This window comes from Sminthopsis crassicaudata, chromosome 5 (assembly GCF_048593235.1).
Source record: "Sminthopsis crassicaudata isolate SCR6 chromosome 5, ASM4859323v1, whole genome shotgun sequence".
Taxonomy (NCBI): Eukaryota; Metazoa; Chordata; class Mammalia; order Dasyuromorphia; family Dasyuridae; genus Sminthopsis; species Sminthopsis crassicaudata.
The window spans coordinates 50,286,667-50,312,263 of NC_133621.1; the positions used below are offsets into that span (position 1 = coordinate 50,286,667).

General features: G+C 37.5%; 1 protein-coding gene across 6 annotated transcripts in view; it reads left to right on the top strand.

Moving 5' to 3' along the window:
- The first annotated feature begins 1,941 nt into the window (after positions 1–1,941).
- The window catches only part of LOC141542352 (phosphatidylcholine translocator ABCB4), a 109,258-nt gene continuing 85,602 nt past the window's right edge, over positions 1,942–25,597 (top strand). For 3 of the 6 annotated variants that reach the window (XM_074266646.1, XM_074266651.1, XM_074266650.1), the window contains exons 1-3: positions 2,546–2,580; positions 2,700–2,789; positions 19,049–19,106. In XM_074266646.1, the coding sequence (XP_074122747.1) occupies positions 2,561–2,580; positions 2,700–2,789; positions 19,049–19,106 (168 nt within the window). In that variant the 5' untranslated portion in view covers positions 2,546–2,560. Of the gene's footprint in view, positions 2,408–2,545; positions 2,581–2,699; positions 2,790–19,048; positions 19,107–25,329; positions 25,486–25,597 lie in introns of those variants that run through there. The other 3 variants (XM_074266647.1, XM_074266652.1, XM_074266648.1) reach the window with 3 other exon arrangements.

The window sequence follows — 25,597 nt, forward strand, 5'->3', positions numbered from 1 at the left end:
ATAACACTCAGGAACCAAATTCTACCAATCTTGATATTCTCATTATAAATGAAACTAAATGATAAAAAAAAGAATTTTCCAACTAAATGGACAAATGGCTCACAGATTTCTCTTAAGGAAGGCAAATGAAGTTGGCAGAGTTGATTTTTATCATGAATCCAAAGGCAACAACAAGAAAATTCATTTCTGGAGGCATTCAGCCATCTCACTTAAAGGGTTTATAAGCTTTTGCAAAAAGACTGCTATTAAAATAGTTGCAGTTTACTCTCAACACCTGTTGCAGAGAATGGGAAAATAGGGAAATTCTGTGGGAGACATAACTTGCAAAATCAAATCAACATTTATTTTAATACTTGGTGGCTTTGATGCCAAGCTGGTCATAAATGAAAGTGGTGAAAAAATATATTGGAAAAAATAATAGCTTAAGTTTTACAAACATTTGGTATTATTACCGATAGTTGGTATTATACAAACTAGGTATTACTATTCTCATTTTTTGGTGGTTGTTCAATTATTTCAGTGTCTGACTCTTCCTGACCCCATTTGGGGTTTTCTTGACAAATATACTTGCAGTAATTATTCATTTTCTTCTCTAGTTCATTTTACAGATGAGGAAATTTAGGCAACAGAGCTGCAAAACTAATGTCTGAGGCCAGATTTGAATTCAAGAGCACTAGTCTTCCTAACTCCAAGCCCAGCACTCTATCTACTTACACAACTAGCTGCTCCCATTTTATAGATACTTTAAGGTTAGACTTAATTTAAGCAGTGTCTAACACGATTTTATTTCAGGTCTTTTCTCATTCAAAGTCTAGCACTTATCTCTAGTCACTCTAGTGACTACCTGTTTTGTTTTGTTTTCAGTAGTTGTTACAGACATTTGACACTCTAGTTCAAGAAAGAGGGACCCAAGCAGCCTAGAGGCCACAAAGAACAGCAATTGCTTCAGCTTTCATTCAGAACTCCTAGATCCTTCTACTTGATAAGGCCATCTCAACATTAAACATTAAAAACAAAGCCAAGGTACAAGTGGCACTGGATGAGATCAATAGAGAAACTAGAGTTTGTGGATGTCATGGAATACTGCTGAGTTTTGAGCTCATTAAAAAAAAAAAAAAAACATGAAAATTTAGGAGAATGTGGGAAGATGATGAAAATAAGAACAATATTAACCATCATTTATGTGGAATTTTAAGATTGGCAAAGTGATTTATTTCATTTGATCCAGGCAAAAACTTTTTTAGAGAGATTCTATTATTACCTCCTCCTCCTCCTTTTTTTTTTTTTTTTTTTTTTAAACAGAGCAGGAAACTGAGGCTGAGAAGTTGAATAACTTTGCCCTAATTACATAGTGAATGAGTAAGTGTCTGAGACAGGATTCCAACTCAGAACTTCCAGCTCCTCCTCCAGCATGCAAACTGGTCCACCACCTCGTATGGAATGCAGAGGGAGGTAAGGAAAACCAGCGGGAGGAAAGTGTTTTGAAGGAAATTACTCGTACAAAAGCAAAAGGTATTACAACTGTTTCCAAACCAAAGTTTCAGATAAGATGACCTCAAGAAAGCTGTCTAGTTCTGAGACTAAAGGAAAGAAGCCTAATTTTTGGCAAGAGAAAGACTAAGCATAGGGAAAACCCTTTTGGTTTTGAAGATGCATGACTTGCATAGATCATAGTAATTTGGAATACTGAGAGGCAGTGCTGAGGAGAGCTGGGAGTTGAGAGCTGAGATAGTGGTCCCCACTGAATTGTTTTTAGCCCTGTGGTCTTTGGTCGGCAGCTGGAAAAAGTGGCCAATGTGGGCATAAAAGGGAAAGAAACAGTGTCCCTGCAACAACAGCGGGTGTGTGTGTGTGTGTGTTTGTGTGTGTGTGTGTGTGTGTGTGTGTGTGTAAATCACACAACTGATAAAGTAAACTGCTGCCGGGTACTTAGAGTGGCTCAGAAAGCCTGGAATCGTCAGGGGAAACCTCCCAGCTCCTGGGCTTGGCAGGGCTTGGCTCGGGTATCACCAGCGCAGCATCCGCGGCTGCCCCCGCCCCATCAGGAGTTGGCCGGGCCGGGTCGAGCCGGGCCGCGGGAAGGAGGCGACACCACTCCCCACGGCCCAAGAGGCCTGGAGTGGGGAGGTGGGGGTCCCAGGGAGCAGAGTGGGGGCTGGGGGCTGCGGGCGCCCCTCACCCCAGCACCTCCGCGCCGGGCTTGTCCGTCCTCCTCCTGCGGGCCCAGGCAGCCCCCCAGCCCCGGCCGGCCCCGGGGAGGCGTTGACCTGCAGCGCCCCGAGAGGTCAGGCTGCGTGGGGCTGGGAGGAGGAGGCGGCGAGGCCGCGGCGAGCAAAGTCCAGTACCCTGGGCCTCGGCCGCGTCCGAGGGAGCTGGGTGTTCTCAGAGCGGGACGGAGAACTTAGAGGTGAGCGGGGGGCCCGGGCGCACGCGGGCAGCCCCGGCCCGGAGATTCCGGGCCTCCGGACTTTGCCTGGGCATTACACACATCCCAGGGAGGGCGAGGGAAAACGACCTGCCCCGGGGCGGGGGGGGCACTGCCCGAGCAGCATGTGCCCCCATGCCAGCCTCACCAGGGAGGTCAGGGAGGAGGATCGGATGGGGAGAGGATGATGGGGGTGGGGGATGGGGAGGGAACACGTCCCGGGGGGGAAGGAGACAAGTGCAGTGCTCTTCAATCCCGTGCTTTTTTTCCCCAGGCAGGCTGAGATGGACCGGGAGGACGGAAGGAACGGGACCGCCGGCAGCTCCTCGGGAGCGGAGGGTGACTTTGAACTAGCCACCACAAGGTCCGTATACCCATCATTCCATTTAGTTATCGGTGTATAGTGTCTAATTTGGCCCGGGGGGTGGGGGGGAGGGAAGAAAAACCGAAGGCTCTCTTGCTGCCCTTCTTTCATTGGGAATCTAAAATAAAGTGTCGCCCGGTAGAGCCTTTGGGGAGGCTTGTCTGGAGATTTTGACCTTGGAGCAAAAGTTTTTTGTTGTTGTTTGCTTTGGTTTGGGAAGCTCCCAGCATCCAAGCAGCAGCATCTGCCAGTCTCCTTCCGGAGGAGGACTGGAGAAGAAAAGGCTGCCTTTCTTGTCCTATTCCTGCCAGGAAAGCTTCAGACAAATATTTGTGCATAGATTGCATTTGTGAAATCAGAGAGTTGTGTAGTAATATGTATGCACCTTCAAAGAACCCATATCTAAGACTTGGAGATCTTTTTTGTTATTGTGGTTTTGGGGGTCTTTTGGGGAGGTTTGGGGTATGTTGTTTTTTAAGAAAGAAGAAGAAAGAAGGTCAATCTTGCAAATGGTCATATTCCCTCCCCCATCGTTCTTTCCCCATTTGGAAAGGGGCCTTTCTGCAGCACTTTTTCTCCCTGAGTAGCTACTGTTTGGTTCCAATTCAGTCGTGCTTGAAGTGAGAGGGTGAAAACCCCAGAGTTTTATTTGGCTGATACATGGGGCACCATGGACCGAAGCTTTGGGCAAAGTATCATTTTGATCCAGATGGGAGCAAGTAGTTTTGGTGCTCTGAGGATGGTTTCCAAGTAAAGCTCCTAGGCCTTGAAAGGTTTCTCACGTGATTAAACTGTCTCTTTCCTAGTAAGTAAAAGGAATCCTCTTTTCTTTTAGAAGCAGGTAGTTGATGAAACTGTTGGTTATATTGTCTGAGTTCATGACAGGCCACTTAGAACTAATTGAACTACTTTGCCAAATGATCAACCCAGGGAGACATCAGTTTCACTGGTTACTCCTTCAAGCTGTCTAGGACTGATTAGTCAACTGAAAATGTGCCCCTCTGGTGTGAATTCTGGCTGATAACTTTACTATCATTTTTAGGGTCATAGGATTTTAGAGCTGGACGAGACTTTAGAAATTGCCTACACTAATTCTCCCCTATTACATATGAAAAAACTGAGCATTGGAAAAATTAAATGAATTTTCCAAAGGTTACACAGATCCTCTCCACTGGAATTGGTGAGACAAGTTTCTAAAACTCCACTGCTTCTACCATTACATCCCACTGCCTCATTCTACATGGAAACATGCCATTTTTTTCCTCTTCTATATATGTAACAAAAAAAAATCCACAGAAAATTTCATTCTCCTGGATATTTATTTCAGTATTTCTAGAGTCTGGGATTTTGTGTATTTGAGTATTTCTTCTACCCAACAGAGATCAACATCACTTACAATTGAATGATTGTTTGATCAAATAATTCTTCATTCTATAGGTAATCCAGACACAAATTTGAAATTTATCTGAGCTTATCTTCAGTTAGCCAGACAATACATTAGTGATTCTGGATCTTCTTTATATTTTGTAGAATCTGCTGGACTATATACACCCTTGATATAGCATTTGAAAAACCAGAGTGACTTTCTCTCCACAGTGATGATACATTAAAGTAGGACTTCAGTGGAATTTTCCTGGATAGTATTAAGGAAAAAGCCAAACAGATGGCTTGGACAGCTAGGTGGTATAAGTATTGGGCCCTGAGATTTGGCTTCTGACATTTGCAAGCTGTGTATTTTTGAACAAGTCAACTTTTATTTGCCTCAGTCTCCATAACTGTAAAATGGAGATAATAAAACTACCTCTTTCACAGGAATGTGAGGATCAAATGATAATATGTATCTGACACATAGTAAGCACTATATAAATTCTAGCTCTTATTATTTTATTTTTATAGTGTACAGTTTTAATTGAAGAAACTCTTAAAGGTCAAAGATAATGTGGAAGAACAGATAAAGAGCTAGGAAGTTGATTCAGCTTCTGAATCAGGAAGACCTATTTTAAGTTTGGACCCATACTGGCTCTGTGATCTTAGGCAAATTATTTAAATTCCTGTTTGCTCCAGATAACTCTCTAAGGCAGAATTTCTTAACATTCGCTATGTCATGGACCCCTTTCACAGAAGACTGTGGACCCCTTCCCAGAACGGTGTTTTTAAATAATGAAGGAAATGCTAATTTTCTGTTAAAGGTTAGGAAAATTCCCCCCAAAATTCATTGACATCCTAAAACCTATTGAGGGGGGGTCTGTTGGCCAAAGTTAAGAATTTTTGTTCTAAAAGTATGTTTTAGAGTTGATGCTTACCTGCATTAGTAGAAGTTATGTACATCATTGAAATTAGAAGTATCATCCCCTAAAAATATATAAAGTGAGAGGCAGCAGTGGCCCAGTACAGAAAGTCAGAAGTCAGAAAAAAAAAATTACCTCTCACAAGCTTTCTGACCTCGAAAGTCACAAACTAATTGTACTTAAGATTACTCCCTAATTCTTAGCTACAAAATCACAGACTGTATGTAATTTTCATTGGTGAAGGAAGTTCTTGTACCAGGAATTCCTCAAGATTCTCATATCATATTCATTGTTAAAATAAACAGTATTAATTTGGAGGTAAAGAAAAATAACAGATGGTGTAACAGAGGGACTAATCACGAGTCAGTAACTATGGAACATTTTCAGTGACACAGAATTTGTAGATTGAATTGGTTGAACATTTTGAGTTCCTACCATAGTTCTGATCATGAATTTTGGTGCCATGTATTAAGGATGCAGAACAGAGAGAAGCTATTTGTCTTGCAGAGTTTAAACTTCTCTCAAGGAAGGAAGTATAGATAAAAGGCTAAATATAAATCACAACTATAAAACACAAGTCCTAAACCTTTATTGTTTTCATGAACCCCCATGACAGTCTAATGAAGCCTCTAGACACCTTAGAAAAAATGGCTTTATTCAGTATAAAATAAACTATGTAGGGTTACAAAATATAGCCATCAAAACATTTTTTAAAATAAGTCCAAAGATCTCAGGCTAAAAAACTCTGCTTGTCAAGTGTAAATGATGAAACTTCCTCATCTGGGATGGTCTTCTTTTATGATGGCTGTGTTCTCATCACAGCAAATTTGCCTTGTCCTGTTATTGACTGCATAAGCACTGTTTTGGGATTGAATGCAATTCGTTCCATTGGAATGCCTATCTGGAAGTAGAGAGACTGTGTCTTGATGAGATAGCATTAGTTGAAGGCTACTATCAACTCTAGATCATGCTCTTGAAGGCTGGCTTCCATTTCTTCTTAGAATTGTAGCTCTGATTATTCTATTAGATTACTGGGTGTCAAACCATAATGTCATGATTCTAAGATTTCTTCAACCATCCTTGATTATTAGGATAAGGATTTTGTAGCTGTAGTGATACCAGATGGATGAATAATAAGAGCTACGAGAACACAAGGCTTAGAGTGATGGGGAAAGGGGTTCATCAACCCCACCAATCATTTTCAGGGGTGGTCTTTTGGATTTGGAGAATACAGGAGGATAAGAAGCCTTGTTCCCCCAACTCAAAGAACTAGTGAGTGTCTTACCTGACTTAAAATTTGAATGCTGCTCTGGATGCTTGCAGAGTATGTTGCAGTAATATGGCATAGAATTTTATAATTTCCATTAAATTAATGTACTATAATTTATTTAGCCATTATCGATTTATTGAATACATGAATTGTTTCTGATTTTTCCTATTACAAAAAAAATGGCTTTTTCATGATCTTTAGACTAAATAGGTATTTAGTAAGCATTTATTATATACTACTACATGCCAGATATTGTACGAGACACTTGAAAAGTCATACCAATGGAATTGATGGTGCTATGAATTTTATTATATATTGTCATGTTGATCTTCTATGGTCACAGAAGTTTACAATACCACCCACAATGTAATTCCACTGTTTCAATAAATATTTGTTAAGTAATTACTATTTAGTTCCAGATGCTACAATATTTCCTTACCGCTCCTAATGTATTGCACTTTATAATTTTTTTACTATTTTTGAGAAATTAGTGAGCATAAGATCCTATGTTAAGATATTGTTGATTTGCATTTCTCTAGTCAGAAATCTAGACATCTTTTCAGGTAGCTATTACTAATTTGTATTTATCTTTCAGATATGGCCTTTTATGCACTTTAATTATTTCTCCAGTGGGAAATATGTTTATTCTTAAATATAAATCAGTTCCTTATATATATTCTGTACAACAGACTTTGATACTTATTGAAAACTTTTCTCAATAAAAAAATTACTTTTGAGATTTTCTTTTGCAAACTTCTTTCTATGTAATCAAGCCCATCAGTTTAACCCATAAAAATCTCTTTGTTTTGCTTCTCATCGTTTAAACAAATGGATATGTCTACACATGTCTATATACTTATGTATATAGACATGTGTATATATGTATATTAAAACATTGACACATTAAAATCAAATAGCAATTTGGTTTGGGCCACCCTCTCAAGTGTGTTGGGTCACATGTGACCTGTAGGCCTAATGTTTGACACTGACCTATCACAGGTCCAAAAAAGAGTATATAATATGGACCTAAAAACCCAATTTCTGTATCAGTAATTTAAAAAAAATTGAATGATGATACATTTCTCCAGTCTTAGGCATTGATGATATGCCAGACTGTTTTGTTTTATTTTGTTTCGTTGCTTTGGATTCTATTTCCTCAACCTTTTATCTTGATGGTAGAAGGTTTTTGTAGTCCAGTTGTTTAGTCACATCCAACTCTTCATTACTCCACTTATGGAGTGTTTTGGCAGGAATACTGGAGTAGTTTGCCATTTCCTTCTTTAGGGTTGTCATTTTATATGCAGAAAAGTAAGGCAAACAGATTTTAAATGAGTACCAGGGTCACACAGCTAGTAAGTATTTGAGGCTGGATTTGAACTCAGACTCTTGACTCCAGGCCCAGCATACTATCTCCCAAGCCATCTAGCTGCCCTGGTAGGAGATACACAGTATGTATTGTTCAGGCACCTATGGAATCACTGTACCCTGTCTGTCCAATGAACCTGTTGATGTGATGCTCCATATGTAGTGAATCTTAATCTGGAGAGTCTTGAAGTCCAAAAATGAGAGTTGTCCTGGGGAACCTGATTGGCGATGACATGAGGAAAGCAAAAAGCTGGAAAAGACATTTCTGATTCTAGCAGAGATCCAGCTCAGGGATGGAAGTGAGTCACTTGAATTAGAGCATTTTTAAGACAAAATGGCATGACACTCCAGGGATGGGAAATCATGGGTGATCATTCAACTGACTTTTACAGGTACTGCTAAGCTTTTGTGGCCTAGATGGAATATGTGAATCTAGTGTTGAGCAAGTTGTCCTAAAATCTGAGGATACTCTTATTGTCAGCAGGGTCATGGATGGGGTCCTGTGTTCTCTCTAAGACTCAAGAGTTGCTTTGACAGGAGGTACTCCTCCTGTTTTGTCATGTAACTCCCTTCTTCAAGGGTGAGCAGGAGATGTACATATAGAGTAGGGCAAGAGAGTCTAGCTGTATAAGAAAGGATGCTCCCCACACATTATAGCAGTGGATGCATTTTGTCCCTTCAATGAACATTTTTTGTGGGTCTGGAGACATTAAGCTCAGCTATAAGGGAAATTAGTTCTTTTTTTTAAAAAGCTTTTTAATTTTCAAAATACATGCCTAGATAGTTTTCAACATTCACCCTTACAAAACCTTGTGTTCTAAATTTTTTCTCCCTCCTTCCCTCCATCCTATCCCTTAGATAGCAAGTAATCCAAATTATATTAAACATGTGCAATACATATCTCCATAATTATCATGCTGCATAAGAAAAATCAGATCAAAAAGGGAAAAAACAAAAAAGAAAATAAAAAGCCAGCAAACAACAATAAAAAAGTGAAACTGCTATGTTGTTATCCATATTCATATTTTGCAATTTGTCCTTTCTCTGGGTACAGATGGCTCTCTCTATCACAAGACCATTGGATCTGGCCTGAATCATCTTATTGGGGAAACTAGTTATTAAAATGGTTAAATGTGCCTTTCACCTTGGGTGACCCCTGCACTTTTCTTCCCCTTCCCTTTTTCCTCCTCCTTCTTCTCCTCTTTCCCCCTTTTCTTCTTTTTCTCCTCCTCTTTCCTGTCTTCTTATTCCTCTTCCTCTTCTTTCATCTTCTCCTCTTACTCCTAATATTTGAGAATAGGGTTGAGAGAGAAGAAGCAATGGAGAGAAAAATCTAGACTCATTCTTTAATATGATCCTTGATAATAACTTTTTTGAAAAAGGTAAGAATTGAGCAGAAGCCTGAGTAGACTTCTTCTGGTAAGGACTCTGGAATGCAATTTTGATCCCTTTTTTAGACCGATGAACTCAAACTGTCAAAAATCACCTGCTCATTTTATATTTGTTCTTGTCATTATTAACTTGTTTCAATCATGTCCAACTTTTAGGGACCTCATTTGAGTGGGGTTTTTTGTGGCACAGATACTGGAGTGGTTTTCTATTTCCTTTTCCAGTTCAGGACAGAAGAAACTGAGGCATATAGGGTTAAATGACTTGCCCAGGGTCACACAACTAGAGTCTGAGTTTAGATTTGAACTCAGCTGTTCTTGACTCCATGTCCAATACTCTATCCATTATGTTACTTAGCTGCTCTGCATTAATTATTTTTGCAATCATTATTAAATCACTAAAAGCAAGAGTGAAACTAGAAAATAGGCATTGTTTTGTCTTCCAGTATATATATATATATATATATATATATATATATATATATGTGTGTGTGTGTGTGTGTGTGTATGTATATACACATACATACCCACACATATACACACACATATATACACACATATATATGCTTATGTATAAATATATATATAAATATAAAGTTACAAAGGACTTTTCAGAATACTAAATCTTATTAAACTTGTTCCAGATATGATTTCATTTTTGAAAATACATGTAAATTTAATTATTCTCCTTTTAAGAAAGTTCAGAGTATACATTATTTTCTGCTATTTCCTTAATAGGTTATTGTGCAGATTTTTATTTCATGACTAAAATGTTTTGCAATTTCCTAAATCCCATATGTAGACTGGGAAGTCACCTGTGTTCCAATGTCAAGACAGTTACCAACAATGAGATGGAAGTTTCTAATATACTGGGAAAATCCTCTAAGGAAGATTTATGAAAGATCTATGTGACCTTGAACAAGTTACTTCTCAGGGCCTCAGTTTCCTCATTTTAAAGTCAGGAGTTTGGGCCAGATTTAAAAAGGTATTTGGCTCACTTGTTGAAGTTCAGTCATTAATGGTACCATTATAGCATAGGTCATAGATTGTGTTATGATCAATTTTCCCTATGTTGATAGCAAGGAATCTTTAGACCACAGGGACACAATCTTATACTGAAAAATTAGCCCTTAGAGTTCACTTTCCCTTTGTTTCATTGAATGAATGGATTATTTTTTAACATAAAAATCTTAATAATAGAACTGTAGCTAAGGACAGCAGCCTATCTGTTTAGGGAAAATCCTCATCCTTAAGGAGAGATGGCTTAGTGTGATACATAAGGTGCTTGATTTGGAGTACGGAAAACCTAGGTTTGAATTTTGCCTTCATCACTTATTGTCTATGTGGCCGTGGGTATGTCACTTAAATCTCTGTTTGCCTCAGTTTTCTCATGGGTAAAATGAGGGTATTAGATTTGATAACTTCTAATCTTTGTCTCTATGACCTTTAAATTATGACATGATTGGAGTATTTGTTTTAACTAAATTTGGGATTATATGTTGATTTAATATATATGGCTAACATAAAAAGAATTAGATAAAAAGAAGGAAACAGAAACAAGGAAACACAAAAGTACACAGGAAAAAGTTCAGAAGAGACAGAGACAAGCAGGGCAGTATGGGCTCTACTATATTAAATTTAATATGTGCTTTTCAAAAAACTCCAATTTATACTTAAAAAAAAACTAGATAGAAATTTCCAATCTCTTGGGAAAATCCTTTAGGGGGATTTATGGAAGACCTGAGTGACCTTGAACAAATCACCTGCCAGGGCTTCCATTTTCTCATTGGGAAAATTGGGTGGATCAGATAGTCTGTGAAATCCCTTCTAGCTGGAACTCTATAATCTTGTGATACCCAGGATGAGAAGGTCCAGAGATGCTGCTTTCTACACCAGGGAAATGTGTCACCATACAGATTGGGTCATGAATCCACTAAAGAAAGAGTTAATGTTTATATATGATAAAGTCTGCTGGGCATGAGTGAACCGATTGAGGCAGATGTGTGGAAATTATAATTAATAGTGTATTGTTCCAGAAGGCATGGAGAAAGCACTGGCTGCCAGCCAAGGACAGTATTTTGACTGCTATTCACCTGTGTGACTGCTTATTTTAAATCTTAGTTAAAATAAATATTGAAATAAACTAAATAAATGTAAACATAAAGCTGAAGGAGTTGCCAAATCTTGACATAAATAGAAGAAAAACATCCAAAGTAACTGGAATTTTTTTAAAAAAATTCTTATTGGCTTTGAAATGTTTGTAGCAGCTTTGCCTTTCTAATTATGTTACATATATAAGTTAGTATTCAAATCAGGGAACACTTTCCTAGTACACATTGCTTTGGCAGGGGAAGAAGGAGTGTGGGAGCCTGTACTAGGTAGCTGAGGAAGTTATCTGTCTGCCATTTAAAGTTCACCATGGACAAACCATGTAGCAGATCATCTACAGGCCAATAATGGAAAGATTATCAGATAGTCTGGTAGTAATAACATTGATTACAAAATGATATTATAGGGGCAACTAGATGGCACGGTAGATAGAGTACTAGCCCTAAAGTCAGGAGAGCCTGAGTTCAAATGTGACCTCAGATACTAAACACTTCCTACCTCTATGTCTCTGGGCAAATCAAATAACAGAGAGAGAGAGAGAGAGAGAGAGAGAGAGAGAGAGAGAGAGAGAGAGAGAGAGAGAGAGAGAGAGAGAGAGAGAGAGAGAGAGAGAGATTATAATTTTCTTGTATTTCAGTCACTTAGGTCTTTTTGGGACCTTATTTGGAGTTTCCTTGGCAAAGCTACTTGAGTGATTTGCCACCTCCTTTTCCAACTCATTTTAGATACAAGGAAACTCAAGTAGTCAGGGTTAAGTGACTTGATCAGGATCACACAGCTGGTAGGTTTATGACATATTCTAACAGATTTCTGACTCCAAGTTCTGTGCACGATCTACTGTGCTACCTAGATGCCTCATTATAATTTCACTAAATTTTCATCCTTTTATCTCTATTATGTGTTAATGTACTGTATTAATTGATATTTCACTTGGTCCTTTGAGGTATTCTTATAATCTGGTTCTTTTATTAAATAGAAGGGCACTCCTTTTTAAAAAACAAGCCTAAAATTTGGAAAAGGATAAAAGAATCAAACTGGTAGAAATTAGGTGAAGATATCTAGAGGAAGCCCATAGTATAAGTGAAGAGTACCATACCATGGTGGATCAGAATGTATTCAGTTCAATTAGTTTTCTTTGTGTGCCTTCTGTATTCTATATTCAAGGCTATATGCTGGGCAACAGTTGAGATACAAAGAAGAAAACTCCCTAAACCTGGTATTCAAAGACTTGAATATCTAGTTGGGGATGGGAATGGTAGAGGGAAGGAGACTGTCAATAGTTTGGGGTTAATGTATGATTAAGGAATAATATAAGGGCAAAAGAAAGATCTGGATAAAGCCCCTCAGAAACCAAAAGAATGATCACATTTATCTGAGGTAGGTTCTGAAAGGTTCCAGAAAATCAAGAACATTTCAAAGAGGAACAACATCAACAAAAATGCACAGAGAACAAGGGGTTAGCTAGGGTGGAGTGGGATGGGATAGAGTGGAGATTGAGCAGAAAGTTCAAGGGGGAATTCAGCCAAAACAAACCTATGCCCATTAGTGCCAGTTCTGGGCAAAGCAGTAGGGAGGGGCAAGGAGAGTGCAGCATCCCTATCACCAGCAAAAGGACAAAGGCAGATATGGACAAAGAGAAGATGATTCTTGAGATCAGGAATAGGAGAAAACCCTAAAAATGATAAACAAGTGATTGGCAAAGCTAGTGCATTTGACGTGGAGAAAGTGGGAACAGTTTGGAACCCATATTGGACCAAAGATTTTTTATAACTGACAGGTCCTGGAAACAAAAAAAAAATTGAAGGCAAGAAAGGTTATATCCAAGGTAGGCAGAGTTGTCTCAAGACTAGGTGGGTTTCTACACACCTGTCAGATTGGCTAAGATGACAGGAACAAATAATGATAAATGTTGGAGGGGATGTGGGGAAATTGGGACACTAATACATTGCTGGTGGAGTTGCGAAAGAATCCAGCCATTCTGGAGAGCAATCTGGAATTATGCCCAAAAAGTTATCAAACTGTGCATACCCTTTGACCCAGCAGCGCTACTACTGGGATTATATCCCAAAGAAATACTAAAGAGCGGAAAGAGTCATATATGTGCCAAAATGTTTGTGGCAGCTCTTTTTGTTGTAGCTAGAAACTGGAAGATGAATGGATGTCCATCAGTTGGAGAATGGTTGGGTAAATTGTGGTATATGAAGGTTATGGAATATTATTGCTCGGTAAGAAATGACCAGCAGGAGGAATACAGAGAGGCCTGGAGAGACTTAAATCAACTGATGCTGAGTGAAATGAGCAGAACCAGAAGATCACTGTACACTTCAACAACAATACTGTATGAGGATGTATTCTGATGGAAGTGGAAATCTTCAACATAAAGAAGATCCAACTCACTTCCAGTTGATCAATGATGGACAGAGGTAGCTACACCCAGAGAAGAAACACTGGGAAGTGAATGTAAATTGTTAGCACTAATATCTGTCTGCCCAGGTTGCATGTACCTTCGGATTCTAATGTTTATTGTGCAACAAGAAAATGATATTCACACACATGTATTGTACCTAGACTATATTGTAACACATGTAAAATGTATGGGATTGCCTGTCATCGGGGGGAGGGAATAGAAGGAGGGGGGGTAATTTGGAAAAATGAATACAAAAATAAAAAAATAAAAAAAAAAAAGACTAGGTGGGTTCCCACTACATAGAATTCCCAATCCCTCTATTTTTGTCCGTCTGCATTTTTGATTTCCTTAACAGGTAATTGTACACTATTTCAAAGTCTGATTCTTTTTGTACAGCAAAATAACTGTTTGGACATGTATACCTGTATTGTATTTAATTTATCCTTTAACATATTTAACATGTATTGATCAACTTGCCATCTGGGGGAGGGAGGGAGGGAAGGAGGGTAAAAATTGGAACAAAAGGCTTGGCAATTGTTAATGCTGAAAAATTACCTATGCATATATCTTGTAAATAAAAAGCTATAATAAAATATATATATGTATATATGTATGTATGTATGTGTATATATACAAAGACTAGATGGGTTCCACTTACTTGGGCCTCAGCAAGAAATGATTAATATACTTCAAAGACCAGAAAAAAAATCTGGGAACAGAGTAAATTTTTAAAAGCAATAAAACCAAGCAGTACCTGGTGAAGGTGACTCATGCTTTTGTCAAATTATTTGATTTTTTTTTTGAAATCTGAGTAAGGTAGAGTGAATAGCTCTGTGAATAATGGTTTTTATCTGTAAGAAGAAACTACACTGTCAGATGAGTTTAACTGATGTCTTGCTCTGAAATCCTCTGTAATCCAGACCAATTCTCCTTCCTTCACCTTCTTTCACCTTCAATAATAAAAGAGATTTTTATGCACCTACAACTTCTGCCTATGTAGGCAAAATGGTGGTGACCAGATGTAATATGAAAGAGGTCAGGATTTTTATTGTGATCAAGCCCCCCAAAAAAACTCATCTCTCCCAAAAAGTCAGATAGGACTGAATAGTTAACTCAAGCATTTCCAAGAAATGATTTGGGGTACCATATTGAACAGCATATGCCATTGGCTTCAAATTATGTAATGGTACTATCTTCTAAGGTTCTCTAAAGTTTCCAAGAGGAGAACTTTCAATATGATATTGTTGAGTTGTATTATCCCTGCTATACTACAGTAGTGTTTGATATTAAAAAGTGATTGGCTAGATGTCAGGAATTTGGTTAATTGGGAAAATTGTTCTTAACTTTTGCTTTATAGATGGACAAGGCCTTAGAGATTATTATTTTTAAACCAATTTTTAAAAATGTTTAAATATTATTTTTCCAAACACAGGTTAAAAACAATTTTAACATTCATTTCTTCCTTTATTAAAGTTTTTATTTTTCAAAACATAATGCATGGACAATTCTTCAACATTAACCCTTGCAAGAATCAATGTTGAAAAACTACCCATGCATGTGTTTTGTCAATAAAAACCTATAATAATAAAAATATATAAACTAGAACAAAAAGTGAAAAAAAAAAACCATTATCCTTGCAAAACCTTGGTTTCCAATTTCCCTCCCTTTCCCCCACACCCTCCCCTAGATGGCAATAGTTCAATATATGTTAAACATAGTAGAAATTATATAACATTCATTTTTTAAAATTAAGTTCCAAATTCTCACCCTTCCTTCCTTCCTTCTCCTCTCCTTAAGCAGGCAAGCATTTCAATATAGGTAATATATGTACAGTCATATAAAACATATTTTCAAATTAGCCTTGTGAATGAGAACAGACAAAAATAGACTTTTAAAAAGGTATTTTTTGATCTATATTCAGTCTCCATCAGTTCTTTCTCAGGAGATAGAGATCATTTTTCCACATAAGCCCTTCAGAAGTGTGTTAGATCCCTGTATTGCCCAGAATAGCTAAGTCATTCACAGTTGATCACCATATAATATTGCTGATACTATCTACAGTTTCCTCCTGGTTCTGCTCACTTCACTTTCTATCAGTTTCTATCAGTTCATACAAGTTTACCCACATTTTTTCTGAAACCATCCTGTTCCTCATTTCTTAGACACAATAGTATTATATCATAATCATTTACCACAACTTGTTTAGCCATTCCCCCCTTGATGGGGCATCCCCACAATTTTCAATTTTTTGATACCACAAAAAGAGCTGCTGTAAATATTTTTGTAGAGATATGTCCCTTTTTTAGTTTTTATGTCTTTGGGATACAGAACTAATAGTGGGTATTTCTGGGCTGAAGAATATGCGCAGTTTTATAGCCCTTTGGGCATAGTTCCAAATTGTTCTCCAGTATCAACTCTGTTTATTTCTGACAGATGAAAAGGCTAAGGTACATGGATTTTAAATGTCTTTGTCGAGGTAACATGGGTAGTAAATAGCAGAAGTGGGAAGGGATCCAAGTATTTGATTCCAAATCCAGTATTGTCTAGTTACCACGATGGTCTTTATTTGCTGGAGCTCCAGAATTGCCTTGATTTGTTTTCCATATGAAAGTTGAGTCATATTCTTTGGGAGCAACATTGTTTTTTGGAGAGCTTTGCTTAACTTTGATTAGCTACCCTGGAAAATTCAAACTCAATTGGACCACAGAGCTCTGCTCTTTCCAGGAATCTCTTGAGAGAAATTTAGGGAAACCTGATTTGAAAATGAATAGAAGCAGCAAGCTTCTGGCCAATGCTGCTCTGCTTTAGTAAATGTATTAATTGTAATTTATCAAATATCAATAGAGAAACTATTGGTCAACTTAATAGCCTTTAGCTAAAAGAAATGATTTTCTTGGAAATATATTTTTCAAATTAACAATTTTATTTTGTTTTTAACAGCTGACTTCATAGAACCTCCCTACTTTAAAGCCATTCTTTCTACTCTAGCCTACATTGTACTTATTATCTCAAAGACTTATTTGGCACCTAAAGTATATGCTGCCAAGTATTGCTAATTTATCTTGGGTCAGATTAGAAGCCACCTCCTGATAGAAGCTTCTCCAGAACTCCTCATTTGTTAATACTTTCTCCTTCCTCAGCTTGCCTTTATGTTTATTCATCTGTGTACATACTATAATCTCTCCTTAAATATAAGTTGGCTCCTTTACTGTGTGGTGGATTTAAAAAGTTTTCAAAATGTAAGATATTTTCCAATTATTTTAAATCTAATATTCATTTTAATGATACTACATTTTTTTTCAACTGTCAATAAAATGTTTATTAGGAGGAATACCAATCAGTTTTGGAGTTTCTTCTTGTTCCGTAATTTTAGTTATATCTGACTCTTCATGACCCCTTTTGGAATATTCTTGGCAAAATAATGGAGTGGTTTGTCAGTTCTTTTTCCCCCAGCTCATTTGACAAGTAAGAAAATTGAGGCAAACAGATTTAAATAACTTGCCCAGGATCACACAGTTAATAAGTGTCCTAGGCCAGATTTGAAATCAAGAGGATGAGTTTTCCTGACTTTAGGCCTAACACTCCATCCACTGTGCCAGCTAGCTGACCTCAGGTTTTGAGTTACTGAAACAATAATAAATATTGTTGGGTGGGACCTTCCCATTCAGATATTAGTAAAATCAGTGTGTGCTGTGCTGGATCTAGGCTGGGTAAATCATAGTCATTAATTAGGAAGCCACTAACAAAATGGTAATGTTAAAAAGTTGAGTATAAGTTAAGGCTCTGGCTACCTATAGTACTTTATGTATATTTATTATGCGATCCCTTATACTGAAAATCACCGACTGTAAACTATTGATCATGATAATTTCCTATGTATAGTTTTAAAAATCATTTTCATGGGAATTTTGGAGGCACTGTAGTATGGTACAAAGAGATTTTTCCGTTTGACCCTGGTCAAGTCACCCAATGTCCTCAATGTTCCTGACAATTCTCTAAGACTGTAAGTTGCAAAACATTTGTCAATCCATATTAATAGAAGATTCATTATTAGGAGTTTACTACATTTTCCAAATCCTGTATCTGGAGGAGGAAAATCATCTATAGTTTTTTGTATCTGTCCTTTTTGAATATCAGTTAGCTATCTAAAGATCTTTCATTTAAGGTGAAAAGACAATAAGTATGGAAAATTTCCATTTTTCATACTATTGTTTATTTATGTAAATAGTGAGAGAGGTATTGTAGTAAGTAGGGGGCTGGTATATCCTGCAAACCAATTTGGAACCAAGGTCCCAAAGTCACTAAATTATGCAAACACACCCTTTGACCTAGACATTTCCCTCTTCTCCCAGATGAGAACAGTTTGTTCCAATATCCATGAGGACAGCTGAAGCAGGTGCGGTAGAATGATTAGAGCTTGGTCAGATATTGAAGATGTCAAGGTCATCCACTGCATCCTGAGCCATTATCAGTCTTCATGAATTTTTTCTTACCCCTGTACTTTGATGACTCTGAAAGAAAGAGTGAGACCTTTGGTTTTGTGCAACTCTGTCTCACATTCAATTCACATGCAAGTCAAGACATCACCCCATGATGTCATTGGTCCTCTGAAAATGAGGGATGAACTATAAGTAACCCTTTGACTTAGCAATGGATTGCTAGGTCTGTTTGCCAAAGAGAAAGATAAAAATGAAAGGATCCCTTACACGCAAAAATATGTTAGCAGTTCTTTTTGTCATGACAAAGTACTAGAAACTAAAGTAGTATCCATCAATTGATCAGTGACTGAAAAAATTGGCATATGAATATAATAGAATACTATTGCATTGTAAGAAATGGTAAATAAGACAATTTCAGAGAAATCTTAGAAGACTTATTTGAACTGATATGGAGCAAAATTGGAACAATTTACAAAGCAATAACAACATTGTGAAGAAAATCAATTTTGAAAGACTTAAAAATTATCTTTAATGAAATTAAAATCCTTTAGGATTTTAGATTTTTAGATGACCAGTAATGCTATCCACTTCCTGACAGAGGGGTGATGTTTTTCTCTTTTTTTTTTCAATAGTAGGTAGTGGAAGAAAGAGAAAAAACAAATTTTTGTTAACTGAAGAAAAAAAAAAAGAGAACTGACCCTGGAGTTAGTACAGCTTCAGTTCAAATCTTATCTCTGAAATATATTCTTTCTGTGACTATCGATGGGCATATCAGAAACTCTTAGTGCCCCAGTTATCTCTCAATGACCAAAAGGAAATCATAAGTCTTACTCCCCCAAAAATATTTTATGCCTTTGTTATGACAGATCATAATACTGGAAATATGCATAAGTGATACTTAATAATAACTGATTGTTGATTCATTGGTTTTATCTCATGAAATACACAAAATTTTGATAGTACATTTGTAATTCCAACTATTATTTTTTTCAGTAACCGACAAGAGAGAAAAAAAATGAAGAAAACTCACATGATCAGCCCATTATCATTGGTAAGTTATGGATCTCAAGCTGTCTTTTCAATATAAAAATTATACCAAGGAAGGGGAATGAAAAAAGCATTTACTAAGTTCCTACCATGTGTCAAGAACTGTGTAAAGCACATTGCAGACATTATCTCATTTGCTGTCACAACAACCTTGTGTTAGGTTAGGTTAAGTCCTAGCATGATCCCCTTCTACATTTCAGGAAACTGAGGCAGATAGAGGTTAAGTGACTCACACCAAACATATTTTAAAGTACTGGCTGTGTTCAGAGCTCTCTGTTAGCACTTCAGGAAAAAAAGTTCTTTTCACTAGACTGTAATATCCTGAGAGAGTTGGACTAGATATTTTCTGAGATCTAACAGCTCTAAAATCACTATGATCTTTGAGGCCCTTGCCATAAGATTTCAATTATGACAGAGAACTTGGAGAAATCTAGTCCAGCCCTCTCAGGATATTATAGTCCAGTGAAGGGAAAAGACAATGACATGGAAAATTGCAATATTCAATATCAAGTGCATTAGAAATGGGCAAAAGACAGTTTAAGGGTAGAAGTCATTAATAATTAGATGAAACAGGGAAAGTTTCGTGGAGGAAGAAGTAACAGTTGAGGTGGATTTTAAAAGTAGAAATTCAAAAGGCTGGAAGAGGATTATTTCAGGAATCAGTAATAAATAGGACTCAAGCATTGCCCATGGCTAGTACTAGGAGTAAACAAGGGGGCATCTGTTCATGGTCCAACATAGTGAAGTGAGAGAGAAAAGGGGACAAAAATTGATACTATTTATGTTATTTTGTATGCATGCACATGTTTAATGCTCAAAAACTTTTCTCTTAACAGACATTAAGTGTATGTTTTAGTGTCAAGTTATGATCTATAAGGAAGCATTTATTATATGTCAGCCACTGTCCTAAGTGCTGAGGATCCAAAGGAAGGAAAAAAGCAATCCCTGTTCTCAAGGAGCTTATATGGAGTGACCACATACTAACTTGCTGTGAACAAAAAGAGACAGGATAAATTGGAAATAATCTACAAAAGGAAGACACTAGCATTAAGGGGGATTAGGAAAGACTTTTTGTAGAAAGTGAGATTTAGCTGAGGCAAGCAGGTTAAATGACTTGCCCAGAATCCCACAGGTTAATCATTTAAAACAAAATTTGAACTCAGGTCTTCCTGACTACAAGTCCAACACTCATAAGCTTACATATCCTCAGATGTCAGGAATCTGGGAGCCAGAGAAACAGAGTGAGAATTTCAAGCAAGAGGCAAAGCCAGTAAAAATATCTGATATTGGGAGGGAGAGGGGTAAAGAATATGTGAGAGTGAGTTAGGTGAGAGTGAGAATACTGGAAGGGGAGGTGGAATCCAGAATCCCATACAGATTTTATATTTGATTCTGGAGGTATAGGAAACCACCAGAGTTAATCAGAAGAGGGAAGTGGAATGACATCATCAGATCTATGCTTTAGAAAGATAAATGTGACAGTTAGGTAGAGGATGGATTGTATGTGTTCGAGCAGTTACATATTTTATAGTAAAGGATAAGAATGTCTAATGGAGAATAATACAAGGGAGAGGGTAATTTTAAAACCATGCCTGATCTACTTGGTCCATGGTAGCTAGCTTAAGATGAAAGAAGCAATACAGAATATTTTGATATTCTTGGGTTACTTCAACAATGAATTTTATATAGATTCATTCATAATCTCACTTGGTCTCCATTATGCCCTGTGGCAACCAATCGATCCATAAGCATTCATTAAGCACCCACTGTGGGCCAGATATATCTACTAGAGCCAAGTATTGTGCTATTGGAAATGCAAAGATAATAATGAAACAGTCTCTCCCCTCAGGAAGATCACATTCTACTAGGGGAACTAACAATATATTGAAACAGTTACTAACATATTTTTTAAAAAATAATTTCACAGACTCCAAGTTAAGATCCCTATGTTTGAGTCTCTCATTTGCCCTTATGACATTATACCTTGTATTATACTTATCTGTTTTTATATTATTTTTCACTAATGGAATATAAATATAAAACTTCTCAGAGATATGGACTGTGTTACTAATAACAAGAACAATAAAAGCTAGCATTTATATGCCATTTCAAGGCTTGCAAAGTGCTTTACAAATATTATCTCATTTTATCCTCACAGCAACCCTAAGAGGTAGGTGCTATTATCCCATTTAACAAATGAGAAAACTGAGGTAGACAAATTAAGTGACTTGCTTAAGTCACACAGTTAAGTATCTAAAACTAAATTTAAACTCAGGTTTTTCTGACTGCAAGTCCAGCACTCATAGAGTTATATATATCCTTAGCACCTACATATGTGTCTTGTAGGCAGTTAACAAGTGCTTGTTGTCTTGGATAAACTAGGGTTAAAAAACTAATCAAATAAGACAGTTCAAATCTCCCCTTATACAGATGGTTTCTCTCTTGATATTAGTTTTCCTTATAAAATATATATCTTGTATGCAGCTAGTTAAGCACATATTGTCTCTTTCATTAGAGTGAGAAGCTTCTTGAGGGCAGGAAGTACCCTCAATATTTGATACTGTGCCCTTAATAAATGCTTGTTGACTTTTGACTGACTATGGATATGCTTAAACCTAATCTATGTGTAAAAATTGGTGGTTTATCAGAATGATTTTTAAGAATCAAAGCAGTCTATAAGCTTGCATTATCTTTGGCTTATATTTGGAATTCAGCCCTATGAAAATAAATTATCAATAGAATGATTATTACAATTATTATCACTGCTTCTTATTACTTGTGATAGTAAAAATAATTTGCTGGATTAGAGGCAGAGGACCCAGGTCTGCCACGGACCACTCATGTGATCTTGGGCAAGTCATTGACCCCCACCCCAATCTCATTGGTAAAATATGAGTCTTAAATTACCTAGCTGGAAGCACCTAGATGATGCAGAACACTGGTTTTGAAGTCAGAGAGGTCTGAATTCAAATGCAGCCTAAGAAACTAACTAGTTTGTGATCCTGGCCAAGTCACTTACTCCCTGTCTTGGTTTGCTCAATATAAAATGGGGATCATAAAGGAGTTTATCTCATAAGATTGTTGTCTGATCAAATGAGACAATAGTTATAAAAGTCCTTGCACATAGTAGGTATTTCCTTCCTTTCTCACTGTCCTCAATGGTCCTAAAGAAATGCTTTATAAAAAAGCAGCTCATTTTGGCTTCTATTTCAAAATGCTGAAGACTGCCTTGTATCTGCTTTTGCTCTGAAATGAAGATTAATCTTACTTCAGTCACCAAATATTCCCAAAGGACTCATTAGTAGCTCTTGCAACTTTCTCTGCTGTCTTAGTGGAAAAAATAGAGGAGGGTGGAAGAGGAGAGGTCAAGGACAGTTCTTTTTAAGAAGTCTTTGTTCCCCTTTTTATTAGTATTTTTTAAATGTAGAGAATCGGCCAAGAAACTAACTTCTGAAGGGTTTTTTTTTTGCCTGTAATCAGGGAATGGAGAATAGGGAAGGAAATCATGAGACTAAGCTCAGTTTAACAGTGAGCAAAGGGAGAAGAGAGACAGATTGAAAACAGCTGTTAATGGCAGTTGACAGGAAATCAAGTGAGGCAATCTGGAGCCTCTAGAAACACTGAATGGGGGATCTCAGGGGCAGAGGAAAAGAGGGAGAGCATTCCAGGCAAGGGGGATGGTGCTCAGTGCCTGGAGGAACAGCAAATAGGCCAGTGTGGCTAGAATGTAGGGTATCAGGAGAAAAAGAGAGTGGAAGACTGGAGGGGTAGGAAGAAAGCCAAGTTGTGAAGAGTTTAGCTGGCAACATGGTCCAATTGAGGTCAAGGCAAAATGGCCTGTCACTCAGTGCATCATTCTGCCTGCTAAAAGGTCAGATCTTGTGACTTATTCTTAGCAGTTCTCTCTAATCCTTCCAAGTCAGCAACAGCTCCAGTAAGTCACAAATATGGGGAAACCTTCCTCCCCCAACCCCAACCTCTCAGAAAAGATGGAGTGAATGCAAGATGAGTTGATTTACAGGGATTTCATGGATAATACAGAAGATATCAGAAATCCTAATACTGGAAATATAGCTGACTGCTAGGTAACTTCCACAGATTAAATTAGTTTTTCTTAGTCCATTTCATTGAGCAGACCCAGATGTCCTCATATTTATACCATTGACCCCATTTTCAAACCCAAAATTCAATAAGACCTCTCATTTTGTTACAAAGAAAAATACAAAAAGAGGAGCTATAGGCACAGAAGGAAGTAGGGAAAGATGAGGAGAGCAAAAAGAAATAATCATTTAAAAAGATAGTCATAGAAAGATTACAATACAGATAAATAGGTGTAGCAAAGAAGGAAAGGATTTCCTTCTGTAAGGACCAGAAGATCCTTGTTGTAACTGAGACCTTAGTAAATTGCCTAGTCTCCGGGGTTGTGGGTGTCAAATGTTATCACTTGTTTTCAGTAACCTTTGAAGGTCTCACTTCTTTATTGCTTAAGCTTCAGCTGAAGTGCAGGAATGTTAACATCTCAGCTCCCAAGGGAAAGTAGTTTTCAATGCTTTAGCAGAAGTAATATTATCTGGACAGAGTAAATAAGCCTAAATGCTCAATTCAGCTCCTAATCTACAGAACAAAAGGTTAGATCAAATAGCAAAATTATCAGAGAAGTAGCATGTCACTTTGCAGAGAGGCTTGGTCCTTAAAAAGAATAGGCTGTGGCCGGCCTCTAAAACTCAATGGTTGTGGGAACAAGAATTAGATGGGTATTCACCCACCCACTTTGTGCCTGAGATGAAGGCAGCATATATATAAAACTTTGGACAATCAATGAACCATGTTTGCCTCAGTTTCTCCACGTGTAAAAATGAACTAGAGAAGGAAATGGCAAAGCACTCCAGTATCTTTCCCAAGAAAATCCCAAATGGGGTCATGAAGAGACACCCATGACTAGACAATGGAGAGCATTTAGATGAGAGAATCAAGGCCCAGGAAAATTAAATATCAAGGTCACACAGATAGTTTGCCTCAGAAGTGGCTCCTCTGGATTGAAGGGCCACTTATCTTTTCCACTGTTCCACATTTTTCTTTTAATACTGTAAGGTACAGATGAGCTGCCACACTGGGACTTTCCCACATCAAGGAAATCTCAAGTTTGGAACTCCCCCCCCCAAAAAAAATCACTGCTTTTGAAAGACAATATAGATTTTTTTTGTTTTATTTTTCAAGTGTACTCCCATCTAGAACAAATATAAAAGACAGATCATCCTCTCATAGGCTATTTGGGGACATTATACAATTTGGGGATTTCTATCCCCTCAAAATTACTCTCACATTTTCCCTAATTATCCAATTTTATAGTCCTAAAGTTAATTACTTGGTCCTACTGGTATTGATACTGCTTTTCTAACTAGTAATCCTAATTAAAGAAAAATGAAATGCTTGCTGTCTGGGAAGTTCTCATTATTCATTCACCTCTATATGGATGGCATTAGAGCCTTTTTGTGGCTTCAGCCCCTGTCTGCCCCAGGTTGCCTTCAGTTGCCAATTGCCAGGCAGTCTAAGTGATTTTCCACCCAGCCTAGCTTCTCGGATTACTTAGAGCTTTCAGATGCTTAGATTTCTGTCTAAGACTCTAGTCCTCTGTGGATTCCCTTCCTATGCAACTCTGAGTTTCCTTTTATGTGAAACAAATGTAACTGCAACTCCCACATGCACAGCTTTAAAGCTTACAAAATACTTTCTTTACAACAAAATGATAATTCATGTATTATTGTCCTTACTTTATAGATGAAGAGGAAGAGGGAAGGGAATAATAAGCCTTTGTTAACCTCCTACTATGCAATAGGCACCGTGCTCAGGCTTTACAAATATTGTCTAATTTGTAAATGAGGAATTTGGGATTTAGAAAGATGAAGGAGTATGTCTTTCGTCTCAAGTGGAACCCCCTGATTCAAAACAAAACTATAGGTTTGTGTAGAATAGATTCAATCATGGAGATGTCTCTTAGACAACTCTTTTGAGATCATCCCAAACCTAATTTTGGCCATTGAAAGGAGCATACATACCTCTCTTCATGATTAGAGTTAATTAAAAGTAGAATTGAGCAACTAATGTGGTACTGTAGTGCAGACAGTGCCAGGCTTGGAGTTGGGAAGACATCTTCCTGAATTCAAATTCAGCCTGATAGTTACAAGTTATGTGATCCTGGACAACTTAAACTCTTATTTGCCTCAGATTACTGATCTGTAAAATGAGCTTCGGAGAAGGAAATGGCAAACCAACCCAGTATCTACCAAGAAAAACACTGGAAAAGAGAGGATTCCCTCTCATTTGCAATCTCCACCTCAATCTGGATGACTGCTTTTGGCAGCTGTAGAGAGGATTGTTGGCAGGTACTACTTCAAGCAGGTGGCCTCTAAGATCTTTCCCAATTTTGAGATTACATATTTGTGGAAAATGAGAGTATTCCATTCTGCAAATTGAATCCTGTTTTGTTTCCTTTCT